General features: G+C 44.9%; 1 protein-coding gene and 1 long non-coding RNA gene across 14 annotated transcripts in view; one reads left to right on the top strand and one right to left on the bottom strand.

Moving 5' to 3' along the window:
- Window positions 1-248: 248 nt before the first annotated feature.
- On the top strand, window positions 249-11195 carry LOC120095089 (uncharacterized). The gene is made up of 2 exons (XR_015631561.1): window positions 249-396; window positions 10458-11195. It is a non-coding gene; the product is annotated as an uncharacterized LOC120095089 (long non-coding RNA).
- The window catches only part of Mapk9 (mitogen-activated protein kinase 9), a 41197-nt gene continuing 36515 nt past the window's right edge, over window positions 7782-12463 (bottom strand). For 5 of the 13 annotated variants that reach the window (XM_087573814.1, XM_087573813.1, XM_087573812.1 and 2 more), the window contains 2 exons: window positions 11843-11911; window positions 7782-10785 (listed from right to left, as the gene is read on the bottom strand). In XM_087573814.1, the coding sequence (XP_087429940.1) occupies window positions 10769-10785; window positions 11843-11911 (86 nt within the window). In that variant the 3' untranslated portion in view covers window positions 7782-10768. 13 annotated transcript variants of the gene reach the window in all.

The raw sequence follows: 12463 nt of genomic DNA, 5'->3' as shown, positions 1-12463 counted from the left end.
AGCTAGAGAGCGCCACCGCACAAGTACACAGGCCTGAAGTCGGCCAACGCTCCCGGAGGGGGCGTGTTTCCCAGATTCCTTCTTCACTCTAAAAGCCAACCATCTGATACCTTTGTCCTAGTCTCGTGTATCCTACGGCAAAGACAGTACCTAAGCCAACTTGAGGGTTTTGGACCACAGAAGTGTGAGCTGACACGTCACGGTTGCTCCGAACGTGGTCTACACTCGCTGCCATTTGTTACGGCAGCGACAGAAAACTAATACGGAGGTAAAGGTGAAAATCCCCCGACTCAGCAGTCCTGCTCCCATCGGAGAAACGCGCCCCGAGACACTCGCAGAAACGCTTAGCACAGCACCATTTGCCACAGTCTCAACCTGGAAATGATCCAAGTGCCGGTAAGCAAAAAGGATAAGTCAATTACGCTGTCGGATGTGGCAGCAAGTGAGGTAGGACTTACGACTGTTCAATAACGTGGAGAGACTCGGAAATGAGGACCTACCTATCAAGCTGGGGACTCAGCACAGGGATCTCTATGGTGAAGGGTGGGAGAGTGGTGACTTTGAGGGTCCGTGACTGCAAGTGGGGTGAGAGGGAGCCTACGGGGAGTATGAAGTTTCACGTGGAGATCTGAGTGGTTCTGTGTACACGGGTGAGCTCAGCTTGGAAAACTTTACTGAGCCATCCGCTTGAAGTCTGTCAAATTTCTCGCATATACGTTACATTTCAGAAAGAAGGGTTTTTTTTTTTTTTTCTATAGAAAGTGTTCCCATTCCTAACCATATGGTTTGTTAGTCTGCTGACACCGGGTATATTGATGTCACTGTGTGGATCTAAATACAATTATTGTAACTGGGATTGAACCCAGGGGCTTGCATATGATGGTTCAAATGCTGTCCCGACTGAGCTACGCCTTCCCTAAGTCTTTCTTTGACTTAGAAAATTAGAAAGGGGTCTGTGTTGAAGGTGTGGTGGTGCACACTGTAATCCTAGCACTTGAGAGCACAGGCAGGAGGTTCATGAGTTTTAAGCCAGCCTGGGCTACACAATGTTGTCTCAAAAAGAAAAGAAAAATAAAGAAAAGAAAAAGAGAAAAAAAGACATTTTTAAGATCAGGTGTGACCCTCCTATAATCGTTTTCCCTATGTATCCCATCCAGCAGTCATGCCCAGCTGGGGCCAAGGACTAATACGGTTGTTGACCATATCCACTAACACAACCATATCCTGGTTGTTAGGGCAGGAGTGCTGGGTCTTGTGTATAAATGTTCTGCCTCTAGCCAAAGATCTAGAACAGAGGAGATGCTCAGAGGACATATGGTGGTGACACTGAATGGCACACGATGGAGTGTGGGAATGAAGGATGGGCAGCGTGCTTGCAGCTGGAGACTTTGGGAAACATCCCAGCACAGCTGGGGAGTCATGGGTTGTTACAAACTTGCAAAAGGTCAGATTTGACTTTGCTAGAGGGAGGCGTTTCCCTGGGGCGTGGTGTTCCTGGCCGCTGATGCCTGTTCCTAGACTTGGAGCTCTGGCTGCCTGAAGGGGCTTCCTTCTATCTTCTGCCTTTTTGTGTGTCTCAGTTTGCACACACACGCATGCACACACATGTATTATGCATCAAGTGGGTGGATCTGAAGGCCTCATCTCATAACCAGGTTTGGCCTCTTCTCTGAAGGCTCACCAGACTTCAGCATCGAGGTAGATAAAGAGGAGCTGGAGCGCCCTTCCCTTCCCCTGTCCCCACATGTATGGAGTCACAGTTTCTACCCTCTTCTGCTCGTCCCTAACAAGGTCTGCCATCCCCAAGAGGGAATTCTTTTCTGAACAATTTTTTCTGAACACTTAGAGGGGTAAGGGGAGGCCACGAAGCGATGGTACACAATTTTAATCCCAGTGCTCAGGAGGCAGAGGCAGATGGATCTCTGTGAGTTCAAGGTCTGGTCTACAGAGTGATTTCCTGGACAGTCAAGGGCTACATGAAGAATTTTTCTCAAAAAAAAAAAAAAAGCTATGTATCTGAACAACAAAGTCATCTTTGTACTTTGGAACAAGGCATACAGTGCCGAGTTCAGTTCACATCTACGAGGAGGCCACAGAATCTTCTCAACTTCGTCCATCTTTGGGATCCAGATAAAACTAGTTTCAAGCTGGATTGGGAAAGCTTCAAGAATCTTCAGTATAACAGGGTTTGTCTGTTTCTTGAACTCAATGCCAGAAAAGTTTAACTTGAAGCATACTGGGGTTGGGAGGTGTTGGCACTTGGCTACGTCACTTCATTTGATGGTCACTGGTCCATCTGAGTTTCTAGAAACCACTAAACATCCGAGAGAGGGTCTGCCATCAAGCTGGAAACATCAGCTCTGAACACTCTTGCTTTGGGAATGTGTGTTCTCCGTGTCCGCAGGTGAAGATAACAGCATCATCCTCGAGGGGGTGCTGGATAGTTAACATGATTGCTGTGACCTGCGGTTGTGTTTCTTGGGCCAGTTTCGTACGTTGGCATTTATAAGAACACGCCTTTGCACAGATGATCACAGAAGGTTCTAAACATTCTTCAGCTGCTTCCAGATCCCACTTCCCATCCTTGCACACATTTCTTACTTTTTTACTTTCTAATGTGTGTGTGTGTGAGTGTGTGTGCGTTTGGAAACCTGAGAACCACCCCAATGTTATTCCACCTTTTAGCTTTGGAGACGGGAACTCACTGTTAGGCTAGACTGGCTGGCAGCAAGCCCCGGGGGACTGATGTGCCTCCACATCCCCAGCACAAGTGGCTGGGACCACACTAGGCCTTTTTATGTGAGTCTGGAGGCTTGAACTCTAGTCCTTGAGCTTTACAGGGCTGAGGACTTTCCGGGCTGAGCCACTTTCTGCACAGCCCGCCTTCCTGTTTTCTAGTTTCTAGATCCCTGCCTCTGTCTTTATTCCTTTTTGCTTGAGTTTGCTCTGGTCATTAGTGCTAATCTCTATTTTTTAAATTTTTTATTAGATATATTTCTTTCCTTACATTTCAAATGTTATTCCCCTTCCCGGTTTTCTGTCCGTAAGCCCCCATTCCCTCTCCTCCCCGTCCCTCATGTGGATATTCCCCCTATACATCCCCCTTATTGCCCTCCCCATATTCCCCTGCACTGGGGGTCCAACCTTGGCAGGACCAAGGGTTTCCCCTTCCCCTGGTGCCCCAACAAGGCTTTTCTCTGCTACATATGCAGTTGGAGCCCTGGGTCCGTCCATGTATAGTCTTTCGGTAGTGGTTTAGTCCCTGGAAGCTCTGGTTGGTTGGCATTGTTGTTTTTATGGGGTTGCAAGCTCTTTCAGCTCTTTCAATCCTTCCTCTAATTCCCCCCAAGGGGGTCCTGTTCTCAGTTCGGTGGTTTGCTGCTAGTGCTAATCTCTTGACTTGAATGCTGGACACTTTTTTTTTTTTTTTTGAAATGTGTGGTAAATGTTCATCAGTCCTTGCAGGTTTCTATGAAATCTGGCATGCAGGCTATGCATTTGGGGGGGGGAGGATTTGATATTTTTCTTTGTAACTTCCTTTCTCATCTAAAGTGTGAGACCTTTTCAAGTTTAATTCTATTAACATTATTATATAAAAAAAACTCATGATGGAATTTACTGTCACTTCCTCTGTGGACTGGTAGCTGATTTTCCTTTAATTCCTATGCATGATCAAAACAAATTTTCCTGATGGGTAAACTATCCCTGTGAGCCCAGTTAAATCCTATGGCTCTGCACTCTTTTATTCAGCTTTGACATGTTCGGCCTGTCTATCCCATGAGCAGTATCTGTTTCTCCTGTGATAGTTAATTATGTGCCCACAGTTGCCCTTACATAGAATGCTATATGGGTGGATGCTTTTGTAATCTTGTGTTTTGCTACATTTGTATTTACTCAGAATCCTTAAGCCTGCTGGTCAATTATCTTGAGCCATTTGTATCTACCATTAATTAATTAATTAATTAATTAACTAACTAACAGGGTTTCTCTGTATAACCTCCCTCGCTGTCCTGAAACTTGCTTTATAGACCAGACTGGCCTCAAACTCAAGAGATCTGCCTGCCTCTGCCTCCCGAGTCCTGGGATTAAAGGTGTGCACCATCATGCCTGATGCATTTATTTTCATAACTTACTTATCGTTAAATTTATTTTTTGTCTATTTTCCTGAATAAATTTCCTTCTTCTGGATCATGTCACAAAATTTCCTATTAACTTTATCAATTTCTTTTTCTTTTTAATGTTTTATGTGTATGACTGTTTTACCCACATGTATGTCTGTGCACCATGTATGTCCAGTGGCTTTGGAGGTTAGAAGAGGGTGTCAGATCCCTTGGAACTGGAACTACAGACAGCTGTGAGCTGCCATGTGGATGCTGGGAAACAAACTCAGAGCTCTGGAAGGACAGCAAGTACTCTTAACTGCTGAGCCATCCCTCACTCCCATAGAAAGTCAGGTCTACATTTCTGTGACCCTCACCTGCAAGCAGGTCTTTACCATGCTCTCACATCCCTCTGAGCTCCTGGCTTCACCTCCACTGCTACCGTTGAAGCTTGTGTCCTGTAGCTTCTCCCTTGTAGTCCTGTGGCAAGCAGGTATTCAAAGGTTCCTAAACAATCCTTTACAAACTGGGTTCTTCAGAGATGTCTACAGTTAATGTGGACTACAGGAATGCTGGTCACTGTGAATACCAAATGTTTATCAGCAGACACAAGTATGTCCCTCCTTGTAACTGTCTATAAAAATTAGATGTATACCTTTTGTATTAAAAATCTGGTTGTTTATCATAGGGAGAAACTATGACCATGTCGTAGTATAAATTCATGTGTGTATGTGTGTGCATTTGTGCACCTGTGCAGATATAGGATAACACACACATGGGAGATAAACATGTGGGGATCTCAAAAGCGCATACAGGTATTCTTTTCTCTATTCTTTGTTTTTCTTGAAGCAGAACTTTTTTTTGAAAAAAATTTTTGAAGTTACCTCAAAATTAAAACTTGAAGACTAAATGGGATCGATCAACACAACATAGGAATTAGCTTTGGGGGGCCCGCGGTTGTGGCAGTGTAAGTCTCAGGAGGAGTAATGAGATATTCCCGACAGAAAAGCAGAGTCTCTGGTGAGACCAGGCAGGCAGCCTTTAAGCTGTGCCCATTTGAAACAAAAAGAGCAAGGGGCGGCGGCCATCATCGGGTTGCAGCTGATGTGGGGGCCACCAAGCAGTTCTCACTGATGCAAAGATGCACTTTCTGGCAGCATGTGTCAGCAAGTGACTGTCACCTGGAGAGATGGATTAAGCAAGTCACCCTTCCTTAAGCCCCCAGGAGGTTCTTGCTCATAGTGAGATGATCAACTGCTGTTGACAGTATGAAAAGTGTGACAGATGGGGCATCCCCAAGGTAAACCCTCAGACAAGCTTCTCATCACAAGAAGGGAATGTAACTGAGGAGGGGTTGGCCTGTCATCACTCTTTTTTTTTTTTTTCTTTTCTTTTCTTTTTTTTTTCGGAGCTGGGGACCGAACCCAGGGCCTTGCACTTCCTAGGCAAGCGCTCTACCACTGAGCTAAATCCCCAACCCCCGCCTGTCATCACTCTAAGTGGTCAGCTTCAGAGTCTATGGCAGCAGGCCATAGAGTTATGCAATGTCTTCTGGTGTGAGTTAGTATAAAGGTCACATTGTTACTTAAATGTATTGATTGCCAAAAGATCAAGCAAACCTGTGTGAGTTTCAGGTATACCCCTCCCCACAGGTTCCAGAAAATACAAGAAAGGGGAAAAGGTCAGTGTAACCTTATAGAAATTGCCACACATGGTCAGAGGGTACCCCTCTTACCGGACAACCTGTTTCGGCCTGCTTTCTCCTGCTGTAACAGAAACCACACACAAGTAGGTGCACATTTACCAGAAGCACAGAGGAGACCATGACTTGCTTTCTAACGAGCCACCCTTGAGGCCACTAACCTAGTCTCATACCTGACTCACTCTCATGAGACCCAACCCGGACTTAAGAGAATACATCCAGTTTCTAAAGAAAGACATTAATCCTATCAACCAATATTAATCCCTGGAGATCCAAACACCTCTACCTGTTAGAGGTCCTCTCAATTCTGATTATTTTGGGGACCAACATGTCATCACATGAACCTCTGGGACAAACAGTATCTGTGATGGTTGGTCTTGAGAGTCACCTTGATGGGATTTGGACCTATGTAGGAGACACACGTCTGAGCATGTCTACGAAGGCATTTCTAGAGAGGTTTAGCTGAGAGAATATCCACCGTGAAATTGGATGGCGCCATCCCATTGGCTAAGTGTGTGTTCTCCAGACTCAGAGGAGAAAGAGACAGTGAGCCAAGCATCGGGGTTCATCTGCCTCTGCTTCCTGATTGTGGACACAATGTAAAGAGCTGCCTTTAGTTCCAGCCACCCTGCCTTCCTAATGAGGATGGACTGGACCCCCAAACTCTGCACCAAAATAAACCTATTTTTGTAAGGTATTTTGTCACAGCAGTGAGAAAGCTGACTGATACACGGTCCAGACCACCTCAAACTGATACTGCATATTACCTTCACTGAGGATGAGAGAACACTAGAGAACACACAGCTAGAAACCACACATCGTCACAGAGCTGATTGGCTGTGGCTGAAGGGACAGATGATGCTCCACAGTGACAAAGACTTCTGAAGGCAGTCTCGGCTGCTGTTGGAAGAAGCTCTCCCTGGTTTCTCAGGTCTCAGGTCTCTATGCCTGGAAAGGCGTGCCTCTTCCTCCACTTCCCTTTTCACTGCTCTATGGTGGGGATGTGAGTGAGATGGCCTTGAATTTCCTTTCCAACTCTGAGACACCAAGCCAGAGGACTGAGTAGGAAACATTCTGTCATAACGGTCGCAGCGGGGCCTTTAAACCATGGAGGAGCACATGGTTCCACACTTTGAGGCACAGGATGGGACCAGCTACTAACTAGTGGTTGTAACATAGTTACATATGATCTTACATATCATGGAGAGATTTAGCCGCATGGGGATGCGATTCACCACCCTACCACTCCATTACTGTTACTGCCTCTGACAGGCGATTCAAAATGACAACAATGAAAATGTACCACACTACTACCTTATTGTCAAAGGTGACCTTACACTTAAATTCTCAGGAGCAGACAGAGGATTTCCAGGAGCCTGTTTAGGGTCTGACTACACGCTACCTCTAATTAGTGCCCTACTACAAAAAACAAAACCCCATCAAACTGTCACCTCATTGACACAGAACATTTCAATTAATGAGGCAATTTTGGATCTGTCTACAGTGGAGGTGGGAGATGGCAGTTCAAGGGAAGAGTTTCCCAGTCTGGACCTTAATACAAGACTGGTGCTGACTATACCCAATGTTTCGAGTTCTCATAACAGAGAAAGGGAGCCTCCTGAGGCTCACTACTCTGTAGTTTGAAGTTTCAAACATTCTCAGTGCTTGGAAACGAGTGAAATGAGAACAGCTCATCCCGGGCACAAAACCACACGCACACAGGCACCATTAATGGCTTTTAGACGTATACATAAAGACAGCTTGGCAGGTTCTCCTGGTTACATCCTGGGAGAATACAACGTCACCAATATTCCAACCATATTGTACAATTTTCTTAAAGTCAAAACTGACTGTCATTGTTTTGAAAACAGGTGCAGAGATTTGCAAGAGCTTCTCTGTGAGAGAACGAACAGCAGCACTCCTAACTTTGGGTTTGAAAACACTTTTGAATGTCTGAAATTACGACACTTCAACATCTATTCGTGTTAAGTTTGTAATCAAAATGGTGATGTGGAAAGATACAGTCAGTCAATTGTCACTTTGAAACACACAGGGATTGGACATGCTGTACATTTCTCTTTTAAAATGTAGTTTGTATTATTTTTCCACCAATCAAAACACATGATATATTTTATTATAAAACATTAGGCAGTTACTTTTGAGATACACAACCTGAAAGGTCATACTGTACTTACCACCAGCATGAGGCATCAGAGGAGTCATAGCAGACAGACTCACACACCCAGCCCAGATGAAACCAGTGTTGGGCTTTTTACTTTAGATGCAGGCCCTGGCTGTCAACAAGGGCCAATGGAGGGCTTTCTCTTTCTAACACCGGGGACTGGTCTTTGTGTTCTAAAGATGAGAGCACAGTTCTGACTGCAGGCCCAGTGCTTGAGGCACTCTGCAGCCCGAGTTCTGAGGCCGCGCTCCTACCCTGGCTGGACATGTCTGCCCTCCAGACCTGCGCTTGAAATGAAAACTCAGACCTGGAAGGGGCAGTCATTCCACTTTTGGCTGAAAATTAAGCCAACAACAACAAAAACTAACCTAGTGCAAATTCCAGATAATCATTAGTTACCCGGTTTATAAAAATACATGTCCAAAATAGTGACTTCCAGGGTGTGTACAATATAAATTACAAAAATAAAATAGAAAAGATGAGAAAGTTGAGCACATTTTTCAGTTCTTTATCCAACATCAGCATTTGCCTACAGAGGTCAGCTCAAAACCATTCGCATTGTCCCAGGACCCTGGCAAAGCTAGGCTCAGGAGGGAGGACCCTGAAACTGGGGTGAGGTATTTCTTTGGGGCGCTGTGGCCAGTCCTAGGTGCACTTGCCTGATGGAGGAGAGTCTTGGCATGAGACCCTGTCCACACCAGCACAGGCTCCATCCAAAACAGTGTTGATAGATAGGCAGAGTAAGGGGGGAGAAAGCCACTCTTTGAGGGCGCCTGGATCCACTCACAGCTGCCTCCTGTCTGTGGGACCAGGGCGAGCCTCTATCACAGCATGCTCCCCTTACAGTGTAGGGCAGATAATGCAGTGCCTTTCTGATTTCCTCCTTAAGTTTCAGGGAAGTCATTTCAAGAATGTGCATCCGAGGGAAGAGCACAGTATGACGCTGTGAAACTTCAGCCTCCCAGGGCCCAATAACCTGAAGCCATAGGCAGGTGTCTCTGCCCTCACCCGCACTAGCATTTGTAACTGAAAGTGTCCACATGTGATATAAAGCTAATCCTTACTTCAGATTAACATTGTTCATTAAAGGTTCCAATGATCAGACCAACCATTAGGATACAACTGGTGCAGACAGAATCACGTATTAGATGGTACTTTCCATAAAAGTTCTTATCAAATTTCCTTCTATAACACACTCCATAGCTCCCAAAGTAACTGAACACAAGATATGAATTGTTAACAAAATAAGCTCAAGAAGGAAATGCTCTGAGCGCAGGTAGCCAAGGTATGATCATCCCAACTCCAATTCTGCAACAACACAGAGAACTCAGCATCTTACCAAATCTCGAGTAATTTACAGATCAGGATCTGAAAGTATCAATTTCAGGTGAGCAGTTTTAAATCAGAAAATATTCAAGAATGAACCCCTAATTCTCTAGAATATTTCTTCTGCGTTCTTCTGAATGTTTCTAGAACATCTGAGGAATTCCCTTAGAAAAAGGAAATGCCTCCACAAAATGGAAAAGGACAGCAGCAAACATGCATGGTAAGTAAGCCCGGTCTCCTAAGAGACCATGTGCTCTGGCTGGACGTGGTGGCTTCTGTCAGTGAGAAAGACAAGTTAGGCAATGCTACAAAAGGAAAGGCTATGAGACCCAATCACCTTTCACCTTAAATAAAGAGAGGGGAGCAAAGGATGGGTGGGCTCAGGGAAGGAGGCACCCACCCACCGTTCTGGGGAAGCCACCCTGTCAGCTCTACATTAGGCAGCGGGGCTCAGGAATCTGCCGATTCATTCTACTGAGATGGGGTGCTTTGTGATAAAGAAGGTGAAGTTCTGTGAGGGATTCTAGATCCAAGTTCAGAGGACCAAGAAAAAGGAAATGTGTGGTCAGGATTCAAGGTGACATAAGTCGTTAAGCAGAGTGAAATACAACTTGGAACTTTGTCATGCAGAAAGCTGTACGTAAAGTTTCCCATAGTGGGCAGTTTAAAGGACACAGAGTGTCGATATAAAGCAGTGGTAATTCTCAGCCTAAAACATCACAAATTTAAGAAAAGCTGTAGTTTTATTTATTAAATAAATTTAATTATATTCCTTCTGAAATACAAAAGACAGAATAAATCATACCATAAAAGTGGGTAAAATATGATAATATGATAGTGGCCAATTCATACACATGATCTATTTTTTTGTGGACAGACACCAAATTACTAAAGAGGATTAAGAGATTATTCTAGAAGCAGAACTACCTGGAAGATTATTTGGCATTTAAATACTGATTCCCAAAGTGCTACATGGGCAAGTTCAAGCAAGCATTTGTGGTCACATGCATACGAGTCCCCACAGTTACACATGATCTGTCACCAAGGACACCACACGACTGGAAAAAGAAACTCGGCTATTCTAATTGCTCACCTGAAATGATCTTGAACAAAATTTCTAACAGTGTGGTTTGTACTTTTTCTCCAGACATCGTCTGCCTCATGTTACAGTCTACGCAGGCAATCCTACTGGAACTGAGTGGGGGCAAGGCGTCGTGTTTCTTACATGCAGAACATGGAGCTTCTTGATTTGGTTCCACCAGCTCCCATGTGCTCAGGGCCATGGAAGCCAGAGTCCTTCACAGACAAGTGCGCCATCTGCGAGGTTTCATCGGCAGCCTTCCAGGGGTCCGGTTGAGGCATCGAGACTGCTGTCTGTGTCTGAGGCCAGGGTGTGCTCAGTGGACATGGATGAGATGTCATTGATGGATGACGACTGAGAAGGAGTAGCCTTGCTGCTTACTGCTGCATCTGTGCTAAGAAAACCAAACGGAGTAAAATCTGAGGCACGGCATCCTGCACGCCAGGCGTGGGGCTTCAGGCTACTTCTCCATTCTGTGCTTGGTAGTTTCCGGATCCTAATGACCCACAGAACCAAGACTGCTCAACTACACTTTAAGCTTCTGGGATTTTTCCTGGAGTCCTTTGTTAGTTCAGTTTCGAAATCAGTCTTGGGCTTTCCCTACAATAGTCCCCTGTTCTGCCCGCACCACGGGCAATGTGTATGTGGTCACATATGACCATGTTGATGACTTAAAAGATATACCTGCTAACTTCAAATAGACCTTAAGAGAAAATGGATGAATTCTCCCTACAACTACCACAAGAGGCTTAGGCCTGAGAAGGATTCAAGTGTGATGAACATTTCATCCACAATAGACAAACCTCATCTGTAGGAAAAACCATCAGGATTCAAATGAATCTTTTGTGATAAAAACACTTTCTAAAATATACACCCCAGGGGTTGGGGATTTAGCTCAGTGGTAGAGCGCTTGCCTAGCGAGCGCAAGGCCCTGGGTTCGGTCCCCAGCTCCGAAAAAAAAAATACACCCCAAAAGATAACTTTAGCGCCTGCTTTAGATTTTATTTTTGTCTAGTGAGTCAAGAAATCATTATTTTAATTTCGGAGGTAAATAAAGCCCTCCTACCTCCTACTACCCATGTGTTACTGTCTGTGGCTGAGAAAACTAAAGCACGTGAATCTTAGGTCTGCACTGACATCCTTTTTTATAAACTGGATGGATCCAAGCAAAGAGGGCAACACGTTTCAAACACGTTTCAAATCCAAACCCCTTCCTCTCTAAACAGAGCTGGCGACGACTACAGCAAGGTTACAACAGGGACGCTTCAAATGCAGCTTAGGGCTGGCACCGCAAAAAACATGAGTGCAAAGCCACTGCACCAGCATCAGGGCAAGCAGGAAGGTAACAATGTCATACAAAGATAGCCAAGTGACATTAATATATCACTGTCATTTATAAACATTGAGTAGGTAAAGAAATATGAGACAACAAAATTAAAGCAATCACCAACCTGAAGGCTGGTCTTTCACCCCATTCTTGCTTCTTTCTTCCCAGTCCATCACTTCTTTGTAAATTAGTTCTTCAAAGAGAAACAGAAGTCGAGATGCTTAGGTCATTTCCCCTGCACCGAACTCTGCCTCCAGATCCCAAGAGCCACCCCAGGCCCTGGGATGTCTCAACTTCCTTTGGCTACCACATGTTACTAGGGGCTCACATTAGCAGCATACTGTAAGCATATACTACTGTGCGTGTTGCCATGGTGACTGTGCATGAGTGGGCCACTGGCATGTCAATCTGGAAAGTCTGATCAGTGCTGACCTGCACTGACTATGGCCCTTAGTTACTGTAACCTGCTTCCGCATCATAATGGAAGCTTCCAGGGTCTGCTTCTTGTTGACCATCTTAGTTCACTCACTGTGACTGGGGTTCATCTTGAAGTGCTAGTAATACCTTCCTGCTTATTTTTGGCAATTTCCTCCAGACTAGATTTTAAAATACGTAACTACATGGTTTAATATACACATTCAATTACATGTGCCATATCTGGGCTCCCCCATACCTGCTTAGACGGGATCTGTGTAAGGAATATGTGGCCTGTATACTGGGTTTGCTCCAAACGTCCACGCTATCA

The sequence above is a fragment of the Rattus norvegicus genome, chromosome 10 (genome assembly GCF_021556685.1).
Source record: "Rattus norvegicus strain SHRSP/BbbUtx chromosome 10, alternate assembly SHRSP_T2T, whole genome shotgun sequence".
Taxonomy (NCBI): domain Eukaryota; kingdom Metazoa; phylum Chordata; class Mammalia; order Rodentia; family Muridae; genus Rattus; species Rattus norvegicus.
Note: the sequence above shows the minus strand (reverse complement) of the source record. Positions and strands in the feature narration are given on the sequence as shown.